Here is a 26,474-nt window from a genome sequence, read left to right as displayed (position 1 = left end):
TAAATACAATCTTGCCTTTTAAACCCTTGCTCAAGTGTTTCTATTACATTTAGGTTATTAATTTAGGTTTGAATGTTTTACTTATAGACTTTATTTTATATTAAGAAAAATGACATCAGAAGAAGGGGAAAACTTTTCCATGCCAAGTGCGGGTTCAACTCCAATTACAGGTAGTACTTCAACTACTGATGGAACCTTGATATCTAAAAGAAGAAAGTTGACTTCGGTTGTTTGGAATGATTTTGATAAAATCATAGAAGATAGACAAGATTATGCTATTTGTAAGCATTGTAAGGGAAAGCTTAAGGCTGATAGCAAGAATGGGACAAAACACTTACATGTACACATAGATAGGTGCATGAAACGAAGAAATGTGGATATTAGGCAACAATTATTGGCAGTAGAGAGAAAAGGTCATGGAAAAGTTCAAATTGGTGGTTTTACCTTTGATCAAGAAATCTCAAGAGAGAAGCTTGCACGTGCAATTATATTGCATGAGTACCCATTTTCAATCGTTGACCATGTGGGGTTTAGAGAATTTGCTACTAGTTTCCAACCCTTGTTTAAGATGGTTTCCCGCAATACGATTAAGGGTGATATAATGAAGATTTATGAGGTTGAGAAAGATAAGATGATTAGCTACTTAGAGAAACTTCAAAGTAGAGTTGCTATCACAACTGATATGTGGACATCCAATCAAAAGAAAGGCTACATGGCTATCACTGTACATTACATTGATGAGTCTTGGTTACTACACCATCATATTGTAAGGTTAGTTATGTTATTTTTTTTTAACTTCCAAAGTGTTATTTTATTTGATCCTTTAATGATATTTTTTGTGTTAATGATATTTTTTATTCTTAATTTAGGTTTGTTTATGTGCCTCCTCCACACACAAAAGAAGTTCTTTCAGATGTATTAATGGATTTCTTGTTGGATTGGAATATGGATAGAAAAGTTTCTACAGTCACTGTGGATAATTGCTCAAGTAATGACGGAATGATCAACATCTTGGTGGAGAAATTATCTTTGAGCGATTCACTCTTATTGAAAGGAAATATTTTCCACATGCGATGTGCGGCACATGTGTTGAACTTAATTGTTAAGGAAGGTTTGGATGTCATTGAAGTAGAAATTGAAAAAATTCGTGAGAGTGTTGCATATTGGTCAGCAACCCCATCAAGAATGGAAAAGTTTGAAAATGCAGCTCGCCAATTGCGTATTCCATGCAATAAGAAGTTAAGTCTTGATTGTAAGACACGATGGAATTCCACATACTTGATGTTATCAATTGCTATAACATATAAAGATGTGTTCCCACGTTTGAAGCAACGTGAAAAATACTACATGGTTGTGCCATCAGAGGAAGAATGGAATATGGCAAAGGAAATATGTGGAAGATTGAAATTGTTTTACAACATAACAGAGTTGTTCTCAGGACGAAATTATCCCACTGCAAATACTTTCTTCATCAAAGTGTGCGAAATCAAAGAGGCATTGTATGATTGGTTGATATGCTCAAATGATGTTGTGAAAACGATGGCATCAAGTATGTTGCAAAAGTTTGACAAGTATTGGAGTGGGTGTCATATTGTGATGGCAATAGCAGCTATATTTGACCCAAGATACAAGATAAAGATTTTAGAGTTTTACTTTCCACTAATGTATGGGTCTGAAGCTTCAAATGAGATAGAAAAAATCTGTGGAATGTGTTATGAGTTGCTGTCTGAGTATCAATCAAAGTCTAATTTGGGGCAAAAAACTTCATCCTATGGTACTTCATCAGGTTCAACTCTTTTGGAGTTAAACTATGATGAACAAGATCCTCTTTCAAAGTTTGACTTATTTGTTCATAGTACCACTGGAGAAAGTCATACGAAGTCGGAGTTAGATTATTACTTAGAGGAGTCAATTCTGCCAAGGAATTCAAATTTTGATGTTTTAAGTTGGTGGAAGACAAATGGTATAAAGTATCCGACTTTGCAGATGATTGTTCGTGATATCTATGCTATTCCGGTATCTACAGTTGCATCTGAGTCAGCCTTTAGCACGGGTGGTAGGGTGGTATCAAAATATCGCAGTAGGCTTCATCCAGATACTTTGGAGGCCTTAATGTGTGCTCAAAGTTGGTTATGGAAGGAAAAAGAAGGTAACTGATTTACATAATTATCAATTTTATGAATTGGTTTTTATTAAAATATTTAGTAAAGTTTTCTAATATTTTTTTTGGTGTTTTTTTTTACTAGGTGATTCATCAATTCATGATTTACAACTCCAACTCACAATGATGGATGAAAATGATGATTTACTTGTGCTTTAGATTTTTTACTTAAGATGATGTTAGAGACATTTTTTCTTCTTTTTTGCTAACAATTTCTTTGTAATGTCTTTTTTTTTTTTTTTTTTTTTCAATGTTGTTAAGCTTATGGATATATTTTAATTTTGGATATTATATTTTGGCATGTCTTCTATGATGTTAATTACCATGGTTGTAACTAAGAACCACATTCTTTACAATCAAGTTCAAGACTTGCAAGGTAGAGTCCTTGTAAGGAAATGTGGGTGCAGGAACATATGCTAATTGAAGCCAACAATGCGTTGAAAAGGAAGGTACCAATTCTCAAATGAACCTGGTCTTTTATTTTAGATTGACATCCTGTGTTATAGAAAGAAACCTACTGAAAGAGATCACTGCTGATGAAAATACTGCTGCACATGTAAGATAATTTCTGAAAAAAAAGGATCAATCAGTAGGACTATTCCTTGAATCCGGAATATTTTCTTTTTGAATTAGTATATATGAAGTGGTTTCCGCTAAAATGGTTGAAGAAAATTTTGCATTTTGAGTGCAGGATTTTGCCACTCTTGGTGTTGTCAATGTCAAATACTGTGGGTATATAGCTGTGGTTAAACTTGAAGGGAAAGAAAGTAGCAAAATGGATACTCATTTTCAAAGCATTGAACTTCTTGATCAGCCTGAAGGTGGTGCCAATGCCCTTAATATTAACAGGTTTTTGTCAAACCCTACAACATGTCACTGAAGTATCCTGTGTAAGCTATGTTGTTCTCATGTTTTTACACTAAAAGTGGAGATATTCATTATGAACTTGTGAATATACTGTTACAGTTGAGGAAATCTTACCATTGGGTGGATTATTGGATTGCGTTGACAATTGAGAATTGCTTGGCGCCTTAGGAACTCATTATTCATGGATCTAGCCAAGGTTTTATTTTGTTTATTTATTTATTTTGTAGATAATGAGGAAATTATGTTAGTCTAAAAAGAATTTGTAATATTTCTTTTTCTTTTGTTTGAAATTTTTGTGAGATGGGAACTTGGAGCGTGCTGAATACAGCATTTGCAGGATCAAAACAACACAGAGAAAGATAAGAAACCATCTACTGCAAAGACAAAAAATGAGATGAAGGTCGAGGGACTTGGTACTCCTCTTAGATCTCTTAAGAACAATAAGAAAAATTCAGATGGCAACAATCTGAAAATGCAGTCTGATAAATCAAAAACCCCTGCAGAGTCTGTTATTGGGGAAGCTGAAAATTCTACACTGTCCTCAACAAAACCTCAGCTTGAAGCTAATGCAAATGAAAATGAACTTGCACTGAAGAGGATGCTGGCTGATGCAGCTTTTGCCCGGCTTAAACAATCTGAAACTGGACTCTACCGCAAGGTAATATTTTGTCAATACCTTTGGAGGTATAAGCTCCTTTGTTTAGTTTCATGTACTTATCCTCCCATGTCTTTGACAGTCTTTACAGGAACTAGTTGATCTGTCCCAAAAATATTACAGTGAAGTTGCACTTCCGAAACTGGTAACCACTGAATAATATCTTATTGAACTTGATTATGTCTGCATGAAAATAAGGTTGTGGTGATTTCTGTTTCTGTGTCTGCATGAAAATTGTCCAATTCGGGTTGCAGATTTTGGTTCATTGGAACTCTCACCGGTGGATGGTCGGACGCTGACCGATTTCATGCATACTAGAGGTCTTCGAATGCGTTCTCTGGGACATGTTGTAAGTGTTGTACTCCCCTAGGTTTTGATTCATTTACATGTCTTAGTAAAGTATTTATGCATCATAAAGAAACTCCTAATTTTTATCTCAATTTATTGATGCATTGCAACCTCTTGAACTTTGGCAAGCTGTGTCTGCATCAATTGTTAATTTGTTATTTGAGGTCACAGTGTTGGACATCCTTCTGTCTATAAGTGTGTCTCCTGTAGCTATTTTCCAACCTTGTTTATCAAAAAGGTTTGAATCAATCATCACCAGTTACCTGCAAAAATTACCCAAACAAACACTTTTGTTTGTTTGGGTAATTTTTTATCTACCCCCAGAAGTAAATATCAATTCCTACATGGGATATGTAAACAGTCAGAGACTCAGAAATTTGAGTCATAGATTGACAAGTCATCTGTTTCAGTGTCCTTTCTGAGAAATGGGAAATCTCATTGAGATTTATAATTAGGATTACAGAGATTACATAGAATTTATCAGCTTTTTAAGGTTCATTTCTCCATTTAAAACATTGTATTTTAAGAAAGTATCTTTACCATGGTGTAAGATGGAGTATCTGTGACATTTTATGTCCTATGAGGTAATTTCATCCATTTTGAAATATTTTAACAAAAGGAATATACTGAAATAGGAACTTTTACTGAACTAGGATTTCATCATTTTCTTTTGTTGGACTTGCCTGTGGGGTATTTGCCCAACAGAAGGCATGTCAAGCAAACATCCTCTGCCCATGTCTGATGGTACTTCACTTGTTTTGAAGCGTCCATATAATATTGTTCAAAATTATGAAATATTACTATACATGGGTTTTTTTCCTATCTCAAATAATGTTTGGTATTTTTTCTTTACCAGGTTAAACTTTCAGAAAAGTTATCACACGTGCAGTCACTTTGTATTCATGAGATGATAGTGCGGACTTTTAATTGCTTGAACTGAGTAATAAATTATCTGAGTAATAATCCTATAACCTGCTTGAACTGGTGAAATGTCTAGGTCACCAGTTTTCAATTGCTTCCACTTCCATATTGTAACAGCTAAACCTTCATGTTATAGAAGCTGTATTGGAGCAAGAGAAATTTAGTTCTTTTTTCTGCAATTCAGGAAAAACATCTCTCTATTGATGCTATTTCGTTGGCTATCTGTTGTTCACCCTAGTTTGCATTAAGGGTATGCTAAGCTTATGAACTTTTGGAGGGTTGTGATATTGTATTAATATAGTTTTTTAAACTTTGGGGCTTGTGATTTAGTTAATATTTTTGCCTTGGGGTTTTGGAGTTTCTCAATTGCTGGTTTTCTGAAATATGTGAGGTTTCTGGTCATGTACAATATTAGGTTTTCTATTGGAATTGGGGACTTCTTGCCAGGAAGCATCCCCAGTGACTGTGTTGGTCTGAGAGCTTAGACATTGAAACTTAGTTTTCTCAAGAGCATACAGTGATTTTCTTTTAGGCTTTGAATTTATTGGTTTTTTTTCTTCCTTTTGGGATGATTCAAACATACATTGCTTAGCCTTGTTTCATTTTCTACTTAAGTTTATATCCATAAAAAGTATTGTTATGCAATTGATTAACAAAACAGTATCATGTGTAATAAGTTTTAACAAATACACATGTAATGTGGCTGAGTTTCAATGAAAGTGGAATCCCTCTAAGCTTCCAGCCATTATATTTAAATAGTTTTGATGTCTTTTTCTGTAATAGCTATTTTTGGAGAAATTTTTGAATAAGCTTACTGTTAAATGCATGTTGAAATGTCAGACTCAATTAATCAAGGCACGGGAACTGTAGCAGCAGCAGCAACAACAACAACAGCAGCAGCAGTAGCAGCAGCAGCAACAGCGGAGAGATGCGACCCAGATTCTAAATGGCTCTGGCAATGGGCTTGTTAGCACTCATTGTGTGTTGAAGACTATGCAAACAAACTTCAACTTTGATGTAATTTTTACTTTCTTAATACATTCCAGCAGCAATGTAAATGAAGATTCAATTGTGGTTAATCTAACTCAAAGCATTAGTAGTGCTTTCTTTCCAAGGTTCAGCCCAGCCCAACCCAACCCAACCCAACCCAACCCAACCCAGCCCAGCCCAGCCCAGCACAACACAGCCCCGCCCCGCCCCGACAACACATACCCGGGTCGGGACGAGACGGGGATGGGATTTAATTTTAACTCTTTAACGGGGATGGGAATGCCCCGCCTCGCCCCGCCCCGGGTTTGGGACGGGTTTGGGAAATGACTAAATATTTTGGGACGGGAATGGGATAGGGGTGACCCGTCCCAAACCCGCCCATTGCCATTCCTACGCACGACCCATACCCATATGATCTAATGGACAAAGGAGAAGTTACTTCTACCAGTAGAAGGCCTCAACAAGGTGGATGGAAAAATGCTAGAGCTAGGCACTTTAGGTCGGATCGCCTGGTTAGAGACTTGTTCAAGCAGGAGTTCTGGGCTCGTTTTCCTATTCTGAACACCATCCTGATTCAGTTAATAGATGGCGAAGCTTTATCGTCAATCAATCTTTTAAATAACATGATATACTTTACTAAGGAGCAGTTCACTACAGGGCTCTGTTTTCCCTTTCCATCTCTTCTTAAACAATTTCTTCACTTCACACAAATTCCATTTACTTTCTTTCATCCAAATGTTGTTTGGATATTGATGGGGTGCAGTGTGCTAGACATGTTCTTCTATTTAGATTTCTCCCTACTAGAAGTTTTGTTCATCTACACTATCAAGATGACCCCAAAAGAGAGGTTCAACTTGTTTGCCCACATTCTTTATTTTTAGTTTGTGACCAATTTTCCATACTCGAGCAAAGGCTGGGCTAAGGGGTATGTTTTGGTGTCCGACCCCTTGAGTGGTTCGTCTTAGGCTTCGAATGGAGTTTTTTCTTCGTAGTGCTCATTGGAGATTCCAAGTAAACTATGATTTTATTACTTTCATTTTGTCTTGTTGTTATTTCATCTTGGTTGCTAATATACATGATCTTTATGTTCGTCTAATGCAGGTAAGGGGAGACGGAGATGCCTTGAAGAGTGGGTGGAAAAGGCTTCGTTCGCTCGTCTTAACAAGTTGTTTGAAATAGACGCTACTGAATGGGCTCATGTCTTTCTCCTATTGGACAAAAACCTATAAGCATTGATAAAAAATCCAAAGTCATTTATCATCCTAGTGTTTCCCCAACTAGCTCATTCGTCTCTAGAACCCGATGAACATTTTGTGCTGAATGATTTACTTTTCTATGAGGTTGCTTGTTTGGAGGATTCTGAAGCACGTTAGGCTCTTCTAGAGGAACAAGAGAAGAAGCGCCAGGAGGGAACATTGAAGCAAGGTTCAGTAGCTAGTCGTTCGACTTCCAACTTCGCTATCCGTCCTCTTACCCAAAAGAAAAAACTTGCGGCTAGTCTTATCCAAAAGGCGAGAACTCTGTTCCTACCACTTTGTCTTCATCATTTGTTTCGTCTCCTTCATCTTCTCTGTCCTCTTCATCTTTCAACGACGAAGTAGAAGTAGGGGTGAAACGGTTGGTGCCGCCTATTATTTGTGAGGAGGAGAAAGAAGAAGAGATGACCTCTAACTTGAGAGTCGGATTCCGTGAGAGGCAGTGTATGTGTTTGTCCAAATATATTGTAATCGACCCTTCTCTTTCAAAGAAAGCTCGTCCGACACCCGGTCCGGACTTTCCGTCCAAGCTAACACCCCTAACTTCAACTACAGTCGTCGCTTTGGGCTCGAATGAAAAACCTTTCTTTATTGGTGATATTTCTTATCATGAGACGAGGAAACCCTTCTTCGTCTTAGGGAACATTAGTGAGGACTAATTCGAGTATCCAAACTCTACTTCTCTCTGCCCAAAGCCAGTCTATGTCCCCAATCAAGAGGAAGTGTTCGAGCTTCTTAGTCGTATCCCTTCCTTCACCGAAAGGAAGCCTCTAGTGCAAGATACGAGGGTGCTCTTTCTAGCTATGCAGTGAATTATAGTTGAGGTGAACGATGCCTTTTACCAGTTTTTCATAGCGCAGCTTCCTTATAGTACTCTGGACATTACCATTGCCCGCATAATTCATGTGAATGACTAAACTACTTTTGAGATAACATAAGTTGTAAGTCGTTTCCCTCCTTTGCACTTGTGATTTTTCTCATTTTTTCCTTTAGTCTCTTGTTTCATAATGATCTTTGCTATCCCCAAGTGATAGTTAGAGTTCATAACCTCATGTGACAAGGAGCGCACCTCTTCCAATGACTAGAAGCAGCCGAAACCATGAGGCCATACATCACCCATAACATGGACAGAAATAAGGAGCTCCTAGTCGACTTGGAGATGGCAATAAGTGAAGTTGTTGTTACCCAAAAGCTAGTTGAAGAGGGTGTTTGTCTGTTGATGAAGGCTGAAGAAGAGATGGAAGCGTTCTAAGTTGAGGCTCGTCAATTGGTTGAGGAGAAGACGACTATGACGACAAAAAATAAGAAGACTGAAGAGGAGACTACCATGCTAAAGTGGGAACTACAAGATCTTTGGATAAGGTTTGGCGCTTAGAAGGAGGATTTGGAAGTAGACTATCAGAAATAGGTAGATGGCATGTTTTTCTATGGCTACCGGTGTTGTATGAAGAAGCATGGCATTGCCAATGATACTCCCAGCTGTCCTTCTTATGATGAAGAGGATGAGTTTTTGGGCAGCCCTACCCAGGGAGACAGGTCTACGACAGGAGACAGACATGCTTTGAGAGGTGGACCTTCCATTGAAGACGACTTCCATGGTGAGCGGACTTGACTTCTTTTTCATTTCTTTACTTTGGCTGGTTGTGGCTTGGACTTTCATACTTGTAAATACAATGCATGCTCTTTTGAGATTTTTTTTCTTCAAGTGTGCTTTCTTTAGCCGTTTATTCTTGCTACAATATTTTCATAAACAACTTTTATTGATAATATTGCTTTAAGTTGGTTATGTTTCATGGGCGGAGTAAGGGCACATCGTCTAGTGTCTAGAGATGGTATGCCCCTTGAGTTTCTTGCCTTAATTACAACACAAGGTCCTTCCCAATTAGCTTGTAGTTTTTCAAATCCCACTTTAGTTGTGTTTTTTAAGACTCTTATGAGGACCAAAGATTCTTGCCAAAAAAACCATGGTCATGTATTTTTGTTGTACTGAGCAATTGCTTTATGATGATACGAAGTTATTTGGATAGCTGCAACTCCTTGCTTTTCATTAGTCCAATCCAGTTGCCTTATGAGTTCTTCATCATTATCCTTTTGATCTTGCACGACTGTTTTGGCAATAGACATATCAATTTCAGTTGGAATGATGACTTCCATTCTATAAGCAAGAGCAAAGAGAGTGGCTCTCGTTGGTCGTCTGGATGTTGTCCGGTAGGCCCATAAGACTCCGAACAATTCGTCTACCCATTTTCCTTTTGCTAATTCCAACCTTTTCTTTAATGCATTCAAAAAGATTTTGTTTGTCGTCTCTGCTTGTCTGTTGCTTTGTAAATAACGGCGTGTTGAATACAAATTTTTGATGTTTAACTATGAGCAAAATGTTCAAAAGACAACATTGTAAAACAAAGGCCCATTATCTGTGATGATTGCTCGTGGAATTTCGAATCGACATACGATGGTTTTTCAAACGAACTTGGAGACATCTTTGTCTTTGATACTGGTATGCGTTTCTGCCTCTATCCACTTGTTGAAGTAATTGATTACAATGAGCAAAAACTTCTTTAGTGTTGCTCTAGTTGGCAAGGGGCTGACTATGTCCATCCCCTATTGTGAAAATGACCAAAGACTTGTGACCTGGTTGAGGGCTTCCAAAAGTACACAGGGAATGGAAGCGTGTCGTTAACACCGATCGCATCTTCTGACATAGCTTTCAACGTCCCGCATCATGGTGGGCCAATAGGATTCTTGTGTATAGGCGCGGTGTGCTAAAATTCATTTGCTTGGGTGATTGCCTCATACGCTCTCATGAAGTTCGGCTAGGAAATACTTGTCATTTGGGTCGCTCAAGCACTTTAGGTATGAGTCTTTGAATGATCGTTTGTAAAGTTGATAATTAATTAAAGTGAAGCATGTTACTTGTATGCAAAGTTTGTGTGTTTGCTTCCCATTTTTTTGGTACATTCCTTGGCTAAAGGTATTTTATGATGTCAAGTATCCATCCTGAGTCTATTTGTCTAATATTGCATACTGGCTTGGGAGTGATTGAAGGTGCAACTTTGAGGTAGTTGGGCAACATTATCATCTCATTTATGAGGAGAGTGGCAGCTATGCCGACTAGTGTGTCACCCTTTTCGTTCTCCTCTTATGGCACCCGTTTGATGATCCACTCGTCTAGCTTTTTCAAGTGTTTTTCACCATTGCTAGGTATAGGACCATATGTTCATCATTTGTTTCATACTCTTGTTGAATCTGCTTGAAAATTAGCTGAGAATCTCTTTTAACTTCCAACCTGGCAGCGACAAGTATTAGAGCAAGATCTAATCCAGATAGCCTAGCTTCATATTCTACCTCGTTATTGGAAACCAGGAAGCTGAGGCGGATAGCTTGTTCCACTAGTTCCCCAATTGGTGACTGTAGAACCAAACCTACTATGGATTTAAACACCCTAAATGCTTTGTCTACATAAAGCATTCACCATTGATCTCTAGGGTGGTAAGATGGAGGTGTTTGTTTTTGAGGGAGTTTAGTTATGGAGTTAGTTATAACTTGCCATTTCAAGGATAACCGTGGCTGATACTTAATCCCATACTCATTCAACTCAATTGCCCATTTCAACATCCGCTCAGATAGGTCCAGCTTGTGCAAGGTGACTCAAAGCAACTGGTTTGTAAGTACGGTCACTTGATGAGCTTGGAAGTACGAGCGAAACTTTTTAACGACATTCTTTAGTACTAAAGCAATTTGTGCTATTTAGAAATATCATGTCTCAACATTCACCATTGTTTTGCTCACATAATAGATGAATCTTTGCTCCTTATCTCATATATGCCGAAACAGCGATGGCGTTGAATATCTGATCTATATGGGGCAAAAGAAAGTTATCATTTGAGTAGATATCATTCAGGTTGGTGTAATTAACACAGACTCGCCACCTTCCATTTTTCTTTGGGGCTACCACCATGTTCGCCAACCAATTTAGATATTTTACTTCTCTAATGAATTTAGCAGCCAATAGTTCATCAATTTCCATCTAGATGATATTTTGCCTATTCGGATGAAAACGTTGGATCTTTTGTTGGACAGACCGCGAGGTGGGTTAGATGTTGAGCTTATGGGAGGCCACAACCGGATGGATTCCTGGCATGTTTGAGTGAGTCCAAACAAAGATGTCCTTATTGCGTTGAAGCATATTTCTTAGTAGTTCAAGTTCATTATGCGCAAGCAAGGAACTGGTGTAAGTGATTTGATCCGTGTTGTGTGAGAGGACTAATGGTTGGAGCGGATTAGCTACAGATGGATTTTTCTCCATCAGACTCAGCAATTGCTATTTCTCCCTTACGTTTGATGGCTTCGGATGGGCCTCCTCGCCGGTCAAATGACTGGACTCTAACATCACTTGATAACATTGTCATGTGACTAGTTGGTTGCCAAAGAGATCCACTTGTCTTTTCGTGAGGTAGCTTACCATTTGATGGTACGTAGAAGGAATGGATTTCATTTTGTGAAGCCATGCACGTCTCATAATGGCATTATAGGGAGACAAATCGTCGATCATCGAGAACCACACACTTAATGTGATCAGGTCGGCTTGGATGGGCAACACAATATCGCTTAGAGAGGTTGTTGTAGCTTCATTGAATCTAGATAGCAGACATCCTAAATTCTCTAGGGCAGATGGCGAATAACCCATTTGCCTGTAGGCTGACATTTTCAAGAGATCAATTGAACTGCCCAGATCAACTAGGATTATTCTCACGTCAAATCCACCTACCCTAGTATTAGGATCAGAGCGTCTTCATGCGGTTGCAACACCTAATTGACATCTATTGGATGGAAGGTAATTGTGTCAATGATTGGATGCACATTTCCTTCTACGAAGGTGCCTTGGACGGAACTAATCCATTTTCTTGTAGAAGTCGCGTGAATCAACCTTCGCCTTTTTCGTCTAGAGGTTTGTTTGTCATCTATTGGACCTCTATGTATATAGTTAATGACAACTTTGAGAGCTGTCAAAGATACAGGGGCTTGGACGGCTGGCTCTGGTGCCACTTCTTTTTTCCCACTAGTTATACAAATGTATTACTTAAAGTGCCCAACCTTGATAAGTTTCTCCACCAAGTAATGCAAGCTCTTGCATTATTCAGTGGTGTGGTCGTGATCTTAGTGGTAGGAGCACTTTCTATTCTAGTCCCGTCTAGTCGGATCTATTTTGATTGACTTTAGCCATCTAAAGTCTAACAGGTCACAAATCTATGGAAGGAGTCTCTCATAGGAGATGCTTAAGGGGATGAGTCTCACTTGCTGTTACTGTTAATCGTCTTACCTCTTGTTTCCTTTCCTTGATTGGTTCGAGGGCTTCGAACTCCCCGCCCAATCACTCTTAGTTGGATGATTGGTGACCAAGACTTGTTGAGAAGCAGCTCGAATATCATCTTCGTGCATAGAATACTTGTTCGTTTGCTTGAATAGGTCATCCATTGTTGTGGGTGGCTTATTTGCGAATGACTCGAAAAATGGCGTGTTCGAGCTGATGCTTCGCTTGAAGATCTACAAGATGGCATCCATACTGCAAGATTCAACTTGAAGCACTGTATGCTCTAACCGCTTCATGAAGCCCCTTAGCATTTCATTTTCTTGCAACTTGATGTTCTATAGAGTGCTTATGTTCTACTTTTGGTGAGCAAAATATAGGTAATTGCCTACAAAGGCTTCCGAGATGTTCCAGAAAGTGTTCACAGAATTCTACGGAAGGTGATGCAATCAAAAGAGAGCTTGACCATGTAGGCTGGTCAGAAAGACCTTGCATATTAGTGCATTGTTCCCTATGTCGAGGGTCATGAGCTGCCTGTAGTGCATGATGTGGTTAAACGAGTCGTTCGTTCCATCGTACAATGTGAACTTGGGCACTACGAACCCTTTGGGCGGCTCGCTGCTAATGATATAGGGGTCGAATGGCATGGAGAGCATGTCATCTAACCATCGACTAATAGAGTCGAGTAGGGCTCGCGTCACTAGCACTTCCACCTATTGCTTCTTTGGTGGTTGAGAGGGTCATCCGAATGCGGTTGCTACGGCTGGCTGACCTAGACGTGCCCTCAAGGTCTCTGACATGTGCGGTTGCCCCTCCACGCCTGGTACTTGAGGTCCCATTTGGGCTCGCATCATGTCAAATAAATGTGACCCTCTGTTGTGCCTCATTTTCCTTTATGCCCAGGTGGAGTTGGTGCCTTCGTCCAACTGCATTTGGCGAGCTGGCAAAGACATCTCCTCAGATCATCTCAAGTAGCCGTCAGATGAGAACTTTGTGCCCCCGAGAAAAGATGCCTCAACAGATCTTCTTAAGGCTATTTGTCGGCTTTGAGTGTGCTGACTTTGAAAATGACCCACTATTGACATTTGAGCCCACAACTTTTCGTTCGTTTCTCTTAGTCATTCTGTTTGGTGGAGTAGAGTTTGCATCCGCCACTCATTTTCTTGTTGGCATCTCTTGACTCTTTCACGCCAAACAAAATAGTTTTCATCACCCATAGCTGATGATTGGCTTCTGGAGGGTGTTGACATCCTTAGTTGGTTCCCATAGACAGTGCCAATGTTGGTGTTGTGCCAATTAGATACAGGTCAGTCTAGCTTCATTGGAGTCACACGGACTTCTTCTCTGCACAAAAGGATGTTCAAACAAGTGGTCCGGGCACGCCCATTCAAAGCTTAAGTCAAAATCTAGTAATAGTGAATCCAATTTTTTTGAATGGCTATGTGCACGCATATCTTTTTCATGCATCTGGAGGGGTTTTTATAGAACATATGACGTTATCGTCACAACGTTGATTGTGCATTCATGTCTTTCTTATGCTGATGATCACAATCATAATGGATATTATGCCTTAATAAGGTAGTCAACGTCATCATCTTAGCATGAATTGGGCAATACCAAACAAGAGTTGCTAATTAGTGCCATTTATTGGCTGTCATGCAAGAATCTTAGACCATATCGTTGACTATGCATTTACGTTTGTCAACATCGCTAATTATGTGTAACAACTGATTGACATTGATTTTTGGGTGTATATGTCGTCTAGATTGTCACTCAGGCATTGGGTGTGATTAATCATCTGTCCAATGCCTGGAATTTTCGACTAGGTTGGTTTGTTCGTCTACAAGTCACAATCGGCTTGGTCTATCCATTCCGTTTGGCATTAGGGAAGAAGGAAATTTGTCTTTCCTCTTGCGCTAGACGGAGTTTGCCTTGATCCAGACGGATTATCTGCTTACCTTGGACAACCAAAAGGTCTTGAGCTTGGGAATGACACATGGAGGAATGCCTCTCACACACTCCTAACCCATTTATTTAAATTTCAATGTCCTATTAACGACAAGGCATGAAGAGTACCTAAAAAAACCCACCCTATTTCTATCCTTAATTTTTACTAAAATTGTGAAAAGAAGCTTTTCTATATATCTTATATATTATTTAAAGGTGCTTACTTACTTAAGAATACATACTAGCCTTTAAATACAAATCAATAAAATTCAAACCAGGAATACACAATAACATTCTAAAATGTATTTCTATGGATTACAATTAACAATGGAGTGTCAAATCATTTAGTATACCTTTAACAATTAATATTAAACATGCAAGTAGAAAATAACAGTTAGAAGAAGATTCTAAGGTATTTTTCTTAAGAGTGTTTCCTTAAACTCAAAATTTCATCATTCTTTAGCTTAAAAAATGAAGAAAAAATATTTATTTTTTTAGTCTAGGAAATCTTCTTCCATATGGCTTAGTAGGGATTGCTTTCACCTAAGGTAATAGTCATTGAGGATACCTTTATAGATCACTTACCTCTCAAGCATCATCTTAGCTCAAGGTTGAATTTCCCAAACATGAATTTCCAACTAGTTTTTTTTTTCTTCTTTTTTTCTCTTTTTTTAAAAAAAAAAATAAACATGAGTTTAGCTTGTGTAACAAGCACAATATAGTTGACTCCTAACTAGTTGGTTTTAGGCACTAGGGCTCAAAGACACAAAGCCATTATTTCCTCATAAAATTCTAAGATATGCTAAGGTTTTAACCTGACTATTTTTACAATTAAAAATATAACACAAAAAAAGTAAGTAAATTAATATTCTTGCTCTAACCATGTCTCTTCTCAAATTCGAAAGAAAAAAATCCTACTTAAGAAATTATCATGTAAAAAAAGCCATAAGTTACTAAGGCAAATAAAGAATCTCATTAACTAACCAAATATACTCTGCAAAATTTTGAAAAAGAAAAATAGGGCTATTACCTTCCCTTCTAGACCTAATTTATACATTGTTCACAATGTATAAAACAATAAGTAAAAATGGTAAGATGAAAGAATGTTAGCACATAGATTATGGACTCAGACTCGTGTATTCATATCTTACATTGAAACAAAATAAGTATCAAGTGCACCATCCCTTGAAATGTCAAACATGGGGGTGTCCTTAATCTCCTATCATCGTTAGTATTTTCTTAGGGTTGATGCATGTTACCATCAATAGTTGTAAACAACTAGGCCACAACTTGAAAAATCATTAGATTGATAAGTATAAAAGATTCAATACTCGAAAAAACTTAAAATTGCTAAAGGTACTAAAAATATAATCAAACCTAAAAAATAAAATAAAAATCGTAAAATCAAGTTACCTACCCTTAAAACTAAAAAATGTAGGCTAGGCTTCATTGCCTACCTCACCTCAAAGGTGCATGAGATAGCAACCTAACTTATACCTACTTTCATAAAGATAATTACAAATTGACCCATTTGTAATCTTTTTGCATTATCATAGTGATAATGGTAAAGGTAACAAATCTAAAGAATGTTAGTAGACTAACTTTCTTAAGACCTATAACTACTAAACTATCTAAGTGATCATCAAAATGTGAAAAACCAAAAATGAAAATAGAACCTATACCTAAAAGATTCTCAAGATTGGTATTTTCTAAGCCATGATAAACTATCTATTCTTAAAGTTGAATTTGCACTAAATCATTTGTTAAATCAACCTTATAACCTTAAACTTCATATTCATGAGGAGTATAATCAATATGCTTAAGTTGAGATTGATGAATGTCACCACTTCCACTATCAATGGGTAATGAACTCTTACATAATCTTATCAAAATTTTTAAAGTGAAAATCTCACGCAATAAGGAGCAGGTTTGTCACATCAAAGTCATTGCTATCTTCAATTAAAGGTAAGTCTAATTCAATATTTTCCTTATTATTATCAACCGCATCATGTGAGGTTTTTTTCATAGGCTCAATTCACCCAAAACTTAAGTTGTTAGGTTAATAGGTTTACTTGAATTAGCATTGAGTTGTTTCATCTCATCGTTTATTGCTTTTAAGTTATTCATCACATCTAGTTAGCTTTTCAGATTTTCCTATGCACATGCTCCAAACTTTGTTGATTTTGTGGAACTAATAAAAAAATCAGAGAATGGTAATGTAATTGAGAGAGATCGAAGGCCTCACGCCCTGCTGGAGTTAACATCAAAATTCTTAGTTTCATTAATCTCTTCATAAGTAGTTAACATCAAAATTCTTAGTTTCATTAATCTCTCCATAGGTAGGTACATTATTTTCTCCTGTTATAAGATTATCAAATACCATCATGGTCTTAGTTGGCTGCATTTCAACAAAGCTTTCCTCACTCAATACATTTAAAACTTGGCAAGATTTTTCAGTTAAAACATTGTAGAAGAAAAAAAATAACTTGCCAAGGTTCAAATCAATGTTTACGGAAAAGAATTCAATAACTTTGAGAATATTTCCTAACATTGGTTTATCCCTTTATTTTCAAATTGTTCAAAATATGTTAGTACTTTCAATAAAAAGGGAGGCTTAGTTTAAGAATTATACTTAGAACTAGGAGAAAAATTATGTCAACTAGATTGAATACACTATAATCATAATGAAATATGAAGTTACCAAAAGGCTGGGAATTAAAAGGTGAATGAGGAATCAATGGAAGATTGGGATAGTCTCTTATTGATTTATACCCTTGAGTAAGCCTAGAATTTAGATGGTCTCGTAATGAAGTATAATTTGATGGAGGCTTAGGACTAAGGTAATACCTCATTGACTTGTAAACAGGTGCGAGCTCAAATGGCATTCTAGCATTATCATAGTGACCATCGTTTTGGTATTCCATTGTAGCATCCCAATTTTATACTTTACCAACTTGATTTCAAAAGAAAATCTTAAGAAGTGAAATCTAATAAAAGAAAATATAAAATTAAAAAAATAAAAACTTAAATTAACCTAATGGCAAACAATTAATTTTTCAACTAAAAACAATTCAATAACACTAATCCCCAATAACAATGTCATTTTCTTAATTGCAAATATCTGTTGCAATTAAAATACGAAAGCCTAAATAGATGATAACATTGGCCACGAAAGACCAAAAATAGAATTATCACGACTTTATAATATTTTGAGTTGTCATCCTTTGGGATTAGCTTTAATGTGTTCAATTTATCTATATATATATATATATATATATATATATATATATATATATATATATATATATATATATATATATATTAGAAGGATTAATTATTTGTTTTGACTAATGAGATCTTAATTTAAATAAATAAGAATAAAATAGAGATAATTTCCTAAAATATTTTTAAAAATAAATAAAACAAAAGAAAATATATCAAAGAGTTTAATAATCTAATGTTGAATCCTTAGAGAGATGGACATTGTAATATCTAGGATTTAGGATCAAAGTCAATCTGATTCTTAGGACAAATATTGCATCCAAAATAAAGATTTTTATTTTTGAAATCAAATCTCTTAAACCAATTAAATATGATAGTTAATTTTGGTTTTTAGTTCTATCAATCAAAAGTTTATATTATCTTATAGATTCGACCCTTAGATTTATTAACAATATGACCAAAATGAGTTAACTAGTCATCAAGGTCTTCTCAATAATCACTAGCATCTTGGTAAGAATCCTCTATACCTTGTCTAGCATCTACGAATTCATAAAGTCAATCAAACATGATAGAGGATTTCTCCTTACAACCCCACATTTGGTTTCATATAAAACAAAAAAGTAAAAGAAAAGAAAGAAAACTAAAGCTTTATTAAATAATTGGAGAAAAATGGATCAATCTCTCCCCTTAAGTTTCATTTATTCCTTTTTTCTAGCCCTAAACAAAGCATATATATATAGCCTAACCTTAAAAGAGACACATGACAGCTTCTAATTGACCACTTATTCCAAATATAAGTCATAAAAAAAAAAAAAAAAAAAAAAAAACTAAAAATAGTACGAGTTCAAATAAGCATCATGCATTTTGAATTGGATGGAAGTAATTGGAACTCATTTTTGATGTGTTTTCGAGTTCAAAATGAGACTACCAATAGTTTGAAATCAATTTCAAATTCATAAGTGCCAAAATAAAGTAAGTTTGAAATTAAAATGGAGAGTTCAAAATCAAAGAGGTGAGTTTGAAATTTCCAGCCCATTTCAAACTCACCCATTACCAATGTTATTTTACCATGTTTTCAAGTTTGAAATGGGTGCCTATTATGTAAAATAGTTAGGAGAATTCAAACTCAACCACTATGAAAAGTATCATTGCATTCTATTTAGTTATAAATGGCTAAAAAACCATTTCAAACTCACCTTGTCAATTTTGAACTCATCATCCCCCTCTATGTTGTTTACTTTAAACACAAATAACTTCCTTGTTTTGGCGCCGGTTTGCAAACCATAACCTCACAAACTTTGAAACAACATGTAGATTACCTAAAAATGACATCGGGAAATGCTCCAAATTTCACCTCAAAGTTAGAGTATATATTGCTACCAGATTGCAAGTTCCAAATTTCCATGTGAATTAGTTGACATTTGCTTCAAGTCTCATTTCTCATGGTTCATTGCCTTCTACCTTACTTCATAATGGTCATTACATGTCTCTCATGCTCATGATATCCTCATCTTGCCTTTGTTTAGTTTTCTTCATATCTTAAGTATCTTGAGTCTCACATTAAACCTATTAGACCTTTTTTTTTTTCAAGATCAATTTTTTTTTTTTTTTGCAACTTGCACCTTTTCCTTCCCTTAAACTTGCAATAAATCTTAAAATAGAAGTTAAAACCTATAGCTAGGGTCTTAACATCAATTTGGTTGAGTTGGATTATTTGAGTGTTTCATACTACAAAATCCAATCTTTAAGAGCCATTGGAACACATAATTGAGTTATAATCTTAGACTTAAATAATCTCTCATTGATTTGTGAACATATGCAAGCCTAGCTCTTGATTCGGTAGCAATCTAGAGTCAATAAAGTTCTTAATAACTAAACAAGTGAGATCCACAAACAAATATTAAACTAGAAACAACAATCACAATTCAAATAATAGCAAAAAAAAGTTAATATTTCTAATCAACTTCCTATCCTAAGACTTATTTAGCATTGAATCCTCGTCAACAATATCACTTATGGTCATTTCAGTTGTTTGAGGTTAAGTTATCCCAAATATATAAAATTATATCTCATTCACCTTTTGTCCCAACCAAATAATTGAAAATGAAAAAAGCTAGGTTGCACAACTTCCAACTATCAATCCATAAGGACTCATGTGAACAAGTTAATAAAATTGTAGTCAATTATCTTAATTTAAGTTCTAAATCAAGGATGTAAATCCTTGATTTCATAAATTTTATTAACCACTATTATTGCTTATTCAAATTATGACTAATTATAAAACAAAGTAAAAAACATAATGGATCTAGTGTAGAGGATAAATTGATAAAAAAAATAAAGAAATTGTTATAAAATAAAATAATCAAATAATAAAGTTATCCAAATAAAGTCAAGTACCTAAGATCTAATCTCATATAAGAATAGGATTTTATGAAATCTTATGATAATCATATTCATCCGAATTCTAATTTCTTCAATTTTCTAGCCTTAATTCATCTCAAGCTCTCATATAAGATTTCCAAATAGCAGTTTATCTTTATGATTCAATAATAGAACCAAAGAGAAGTTATCCACAATCTTATAAGCATAATATTTTCTTTCAAGATTTGAGGTCCTAGAGAGGTTCAATTAAATCCATATGAAAAAGCTCTAAATAAATTAGTGCTAAAATAACACTTTTTTTTTTCTCAAGAGTTTTTATTTGCTTTACCGATTAGCATGCATCACAAACTTTATTCTTATTAAAAACAATATTTAGAAGGCCTCTCACAAGCTCATATTTGTTAAGTTGTGCAATGAAGTTTATGTTAACATGTCAGAACCTCCTATGCTACAACTAACTTTGATTGTTTATGGAAGGAAAACATTTGTTATGGTCATCATTAATTAATCAATAGTGATTTTTTTTTTTATTTCTATAACCATGAAAATAGTTTGATCATTTTGAATATCTTAGATGATATAATAAGATGGTTCAAATATCATTTTAAAACTTTTAGCATAAAGTTGGCTAATACTTAAAATATTATAGTTCAAATCATTAGCTAATAAAATTTTATCAATTAAGGATGAAACACTATCACCCATATTTCTACGTCCGATAATTCTACCTCATCAAAGGTTACAAATCTCCATTTCTTCTTGGTAAGAGTGACAAACATTAATTGATTTCTAGTCACGTGCTTTGAACACACACTATTCAAGAACCACTTGTCTTTTTTTGGTACCTACAAAACAAGCAAATTGTTTTAGATATACCTTTTCTAGTCCTTATGAGTTAGTTTTTCTCTTTTTTGGAACCTAAATAGATTTAAATTTTGGAGTAACATAAAGGGATTTTTTAAGGTACTAGTACTACCTATGTGATCATTTTTCTTAAAAAATTTACAAATGGTAGATGAGCTACTACCTAAAGGTTCTTTTGACAAAATATATTTTGCAATATGTTTTATTTTTAGGAGGCTTGTAACCTAGCTCATTTCTATCAAAAATACACTTTTAGCTTTACAAAAATCATGTTAACAACTTTTTTTTTCTTTTTATAATTTTGAAAGATAAGAAGTCATCCATTAAATTTTATTTCCAAAAACTTCATTTTCTTTTTCAAGACAAACTTTTTTTTTTTTCACAAATATTAAACTTTCATCTTAACTCATGAAGTTCATCTTGAAGAGATGTGATTTTTATTTTAAGAGAAACATTTTTTAAACCAACTTTTTTCCAAATCAATATATAGTTTTTTAAAGGCATTTTTAAATCATTATATCTTGAACTGAATTTTAACTCATCATTCTTTGATTCAATGACCATGAAGCATATGTTAGTTACTTTATTTTCTATTTATTCTTCATTACTTTTATTATAAGTAACCATCATAGCTTTCATCTTTCATTTTTTGGTTTCATGTTTTAGAAGAGGGCAATTTAGTTTAATGAGATCAAGCTTCTCAGATTTGTAGTAAATGATATATTTTTTTCTCATTGTCCATACTTATAGACTCTCTTCTTTACTTATCTCAAGCTTGATGAACTTTTTAAATTTCCTTATAATTAATTTAAGGTCTTCACCATCTTCTTTTTCTTCATCTTGAGCATCATCATTGGTAGATGCTTTAAGAGCAAATTTTTTTCTTTTCTTCACTTCTTAGTGACTCTTATGGTGATTTCATGAGTCATAACTTAGCCCAACAAGCTCTCTAAGTGGAAGCGAGGTAAGGTTTTAGTTTCTTGAATTGTGATTATTTTTACCTCTAATTGCTCAGGTAAAGACCTTGAAATCTTTATCACTTTTTTGGGTTCGATGTAGATCTTTCCTAATGCTTGAAGACCATTAATAATGTTGGTAAATTTAGTGAACATTTTAACAATAATCCCATTATTATGTGTAAAAATGTTAAATAATTCATAATTATGCATAAAAATGTTATTTTATTTATTCTTGTACTTGATTTCTTCCCTCATAAGACATCTTATGATATTAAAAAAGTGGCCATGACCTAGTATGACATCTTTGTTGGAAACATTTTTTTACATATAAATAAAATAAAATAGATGTCTTAAGTTTTGTGGCCCATTTAAATTTAAATTCAAAATTAAAACCCGCTCACATTATTGTCCCTAAAATACGGGACACGCCTCTTGGTGTTGTAACCATCCATCTATCGTCGTGGGGCACATCTCTTAGTGGTAACCACCCATTAGTATTTATTTTGTCTTCTTTGATGGGAAGAAGATATCAAGAAATATTCTATGTTAAACTTTAGAGGGATAAGGGTTTCTAGTCTACAAGAAGAAGTCTATGAGTTTCTATCAGTGCATGACCATAAGATCTTAGAAGGACTAGCCAACAAATCCGTAATTTTCTTTTGTTCTTTATTTGTACCAGGAAATTGTTAATTTGATTGTCATGGATGGAGGTATGATATTAGATTTCCACTTTTATTATTTGCAATTTTGAGAATTTTCTAACATTTGGTATCAGAGCCATATCTCTAGTTTGGCTTTCGATTCAGTTTGAAATTTATATTAGTTTATTTAAGGTATTTTGAATATTTGTTGGTCATTTATTCTTTTCGATCATTTTTATATTTTGGGTTCCAATATAATATAAGAAAAAGAAATAATCTTGAGTTTATTTAGGTTCAGTTATTTTATTTGTATGAGATGTTTTGTTTTTCTTTATACAACTCTTTGGATCTTATATTTATCTATTGGAGATATATTGATGATATGAACAACATGTATGAATTAAGTTTTATAAGTATTATTTAAAATCACTACTTATATTTGTTTACCATTAAGTTTGGTAAATTTTGATGTCATAGTAGGGTAACATGTGATTAATTAAGGAATAGCCACAACATTCTTGATTATGATAATGTTGATGGCAAAGGAAAATTTAATTTTTGTCACATAAAGTTAGTGACATCAATATTTGTGAATAAATAAAAATATATATAATAATTTAACCTCACAAGTTAATTATTATGCTTTGTATTTATTAGGGACGAGATGAAAAAAAAATCTAGTTGCCCATAGGCCTAAAAAATAAATAAATAAATACTAATCTCATTATAAAGTCATTAAAAAAAAAAATCATTTGTGTGTTGTATTCTATTCCCACAAGAAAGTTTATAATTGTTGGGATTGAGCTCTTAAACGCAAGATATAATGTAATAAAGTTAGACTTAACCATCCCTTTGTTATCCTTTTGGTATATTGACATTGATTTGAGCATTCAGTCTATATCTCTTACTTTGTGTATGACTTGTGTGCATTAGGAGTTGCATAGGAGATACAAGTTATAAATTCATTGAAGTAGATAAGTTGTCCACAATTGGGTCATGGATTTGGCAATCTAGTAGAGATTGTAGTGCACCACCTCTTAATTGGAGGGATGACTTGTCTTGGCCGTTGAGATGGGTTTCCCATGGTAAGTGCAATAGTGTATGTGATGTACACTAGATAGGACCTACGGTGAATCATGATGTAAGGCTATCAATTGTCATAATTCACTAAGCTACTTGTAGACTCCCAATTTTGTCCCTTGCCACTTGCATGTATCTTGGGGGTGTCGCCGACACCCAATTTCTGTATGTCACGGCCATGGAGCCCTTGTTGGGCTTAATCAGTTTTCGAACCTCACATGAGTTCACTTATGGTTCGATTGATGGATTTTTTAGATTAGGTGAGATTTTAGTTTGATCTTTTTATTTGGGTTGCTTAAGAGGAACTTTCGATGTTTAATTGTGTCAATTGCGTATTTTGCTTTATTTTCATTTTTATTTTTATTTTCCATTTGTATTTTAGCTTAACATTTAAACTATTGTTACGTGCATGCGATATTTATTTATGTTTCCTACTTTATTTATTTATACATTCACTTGTTTATTTTCAGAAAATTGCATGTGCTTGGATACCTGATTATCCTATTATTATTATTATTATTATTATTATTATTATTATTATTGTTAATTCGTATTATCATTACCATTATTATTATTTTTCGTATTATTATTAGTATTTACTTACTGCATGTATGTTTATTATTATTTCACTTTTCTTATTTTATTTTCAATTTTTTTTATTTTTGTTTGCATATCTTTGTTTTTATTTTTCATTTTCTTATCTTATTAACTAATAATAATAATAATAATAATAATAATAATAATAATAATAATAATAATAATAATAAATAAACAAATGAAGAGGCATGGGACCCAGGTAGCTACATGAAACAAAAAAAAAAAAAAGTCAAGAAGAAAATTGAGAAGTCAGCAGACTGCATGAGAAGAGAGAGAGAGAGAGAGAGAGGTTGGCTTCTTTTGCTGAGAATTAAGAGGCTTTGATAGGAAATGAGAAAGGATGAGATTACAAGAAATGAAAAATGGGATTCGGTTGAGTATCTTAGTAGGGAAGAAAAAGGAAAAAAGAAGAAAAAATCTGAGAAGGGAGGGATTCTGAGCAGTTGCGTGGGAAAGAGAAGAGCGCATATTTTCAAGATAGAATGGAGCTGGTTTCAAGAGAAGGTATAAGAAAGAAAAATAAAGAACGAAAAAAAAAATAGAGAAAAGAAAGGAGGAAGCAAAATGGAGTTGGGGGAATTTCTACTAGGTTTGGGTGATGACACCAAGAGCTAGAAGAGGCATATCAATGCTTGAGGAAAGTTTTACAGGTATGGTTAGCGAGCCTCTCATTTTCTACTGTTCATATTTTCTTCTCTGTTGATCTATGGATATTATTTGATGCTTTGATATGGATTCTGGATGCCCTATTTCATTTTGTTGATCATTAGTTAGTTATGGACTTGTTACTGTGTTACTCATCTCTTCTTTTTAAGCTAAATTTGGGAATAAATATGAAAGTAGACTCATCTTTGTTTTTGGTGCTTGAAAATCATGACTATGTTCTTTTGTTGAGCTCACTTAAATCTTTCCACCTGCATTTTAAGCACATGGACAATCCGTGAAATGGTACTTGGCTTGAAGGGTTTGTTTGTTTTGTTTTGTTAACTGTATCCTTGTTCTTCTCTCTGTTTCTGGGAGATATGTTTGGGTTTGAGGTGAAGGAGGAAACCCAAAACTTCCTAGGCACGAAGAGGTGATACATGGCCTCTGTTATGTTGCTGGCAATAGTCTGGATGAAGTTTCAAAACATAAAGCAATGGGCAATGAATGGTGGAAACTGGAAACTGCCCGATTGCTGAGTCATATCGGGCAGTGAGCCATGTCATCCCAATTTTTGCCAAGGTGCTTCAACTCACTCCTAGCATGAAATTCAAGTGCCCTCCAACAGTAGTTGCTGCCCGAACAATACTAACATGGACTACTGCTTGCAAAATGCGTGTTATTGGTGTATTAAGCATGGTGACAAGGGTTCCTTTAGGAATACAGGGGGAACACGCAGAGAAAAAAAAATGAAAAATATGCTTTAAGATACAGTACACTATGCACCGTTAAATGTTTCCAAAAATTCCAAAAATCCCGGATTCATGTTTTAAAAAATTCCCTTTCTAAGTTTTTGAAAATTCCAAAAATCCTGGATTCATTTTTTAAAAAATTCTCGTTCTAAGTTTCTGAAAATTCCAAAAATCTTAGATTTATTTTTAAAAAAAAAAATTCTCGTTCCAAGTTTTCGAAAATTCCCAAAAATTCCGGATTCATTTTTTAAAAAATTCCCGTTCCAAGTTTCTGAAAATTCAAAAAATCCTGGATTCATTTTTCAAAAAAAATTATGTTCCACGTTTCCGAAAATTTCCAAAAATTCCGGATTCATTTTTTAAAATTCCCGTACACTCAAGTTTCAGAAAATTCCAAAAATTTTAGGTTCATTTTAAAAAAAAAAAAAATCCCATACCCAATTTTCTAAAAATTTCAAAAATCTCGGATTCATTTAAAAAAAAAAAATTATTGTACCCAAGATTATGAAAATTCCAAAAATCCCAGATTCATTCATTTTTTTACAAACTCCCGGACCCAGGTTTCAAAAAATTCCAAAAATTCCGGATTCATTTTTTAAAAAATAAAAAATTCCCATACCAAAGTTTTCAAAAAAATCCGGATTCATTTTTTTTAAAAAAAAATTATCGTACCCAAGTTTCCAAAAATTCAAACAGTTCCAAATAACGTTTTAAAATCCTTGTTTTATTTTTTGTCTATTTAATCTTTAAGTTTTAGTCCTCCAAAAAGTTTCCAAAGTTGCGAAAAGTCCAGATTGAATTTTTTAGTGTCATTTCCAAAAATTTCCAAAGTTTCCAAAATTCTGATTATTAGGGGATGAAGTTCAAGCGGGAAAGATGTTA

The 26,474-nt window shown here is 34.6% G+C and overlaps 1 protein-coding gene across 1 annotated transcript; it reads left to right on the top strand.

Annotated features, from left to right (window-relative positions):
- Positions 1-3,333: 3,333 nt before the first annotated feature.
- LOC117915246 (protein TSS-like) lies at positions 3,334-3,843 on the top strand. Its single transcript, XM_034830804.1, has 2 exons — positions 3,334-3,686; positions 3,766-3,843. The coding sequence occupies exons 1-2, from the start codon at positions 3,423-3,425 to the stop codon at positions 3,841-3,843; spliced, it is 342 nt and encodes a 113-aa protein (XP_034686695.1). The 5' UTR covers positions 3,334-3,422.
- The last annotated feature ends 22,631 nt before the right edge of the window (positions 3,844-26,474 follow it).

Source organism: Vitis riparia, chromosome 5 (genome assembly GCF_004353265.1).
Source record: "Vitis riparia cultivar Riparia Gloire de Montpellier isolate 1030 chromosome 5, EGFV_Vit.rip_1.0, whole genome shotgun sequence".
Lineage (NCBI taxonomy): Eukaryota > Viridiplantae > Streptophyta > Magnoliopsida > Vitales > Vitaceae > Vitis > Vitis riparia.
Note: the sequence above shows the minus strand (reverse complement) of the source record. Positions and strands in the feature narration are given on the sequence as shown.

Coding starts and splice junctions, on each gene's coding strand:
- LOC117915246 (XM_034830804.1), top strand. CDS start 3,423: ATGAAGGTCGAGGGACTTGGTACTCCTCTTAGATCTCTTAAGAACAAT. Junction 3,687..3,765: donor AAACTGGACTCTACCGCAAG/GTAATATTTTGT, acceptor TGTCTTTGACAG/TCTTTACAGGAACTAGTTGA.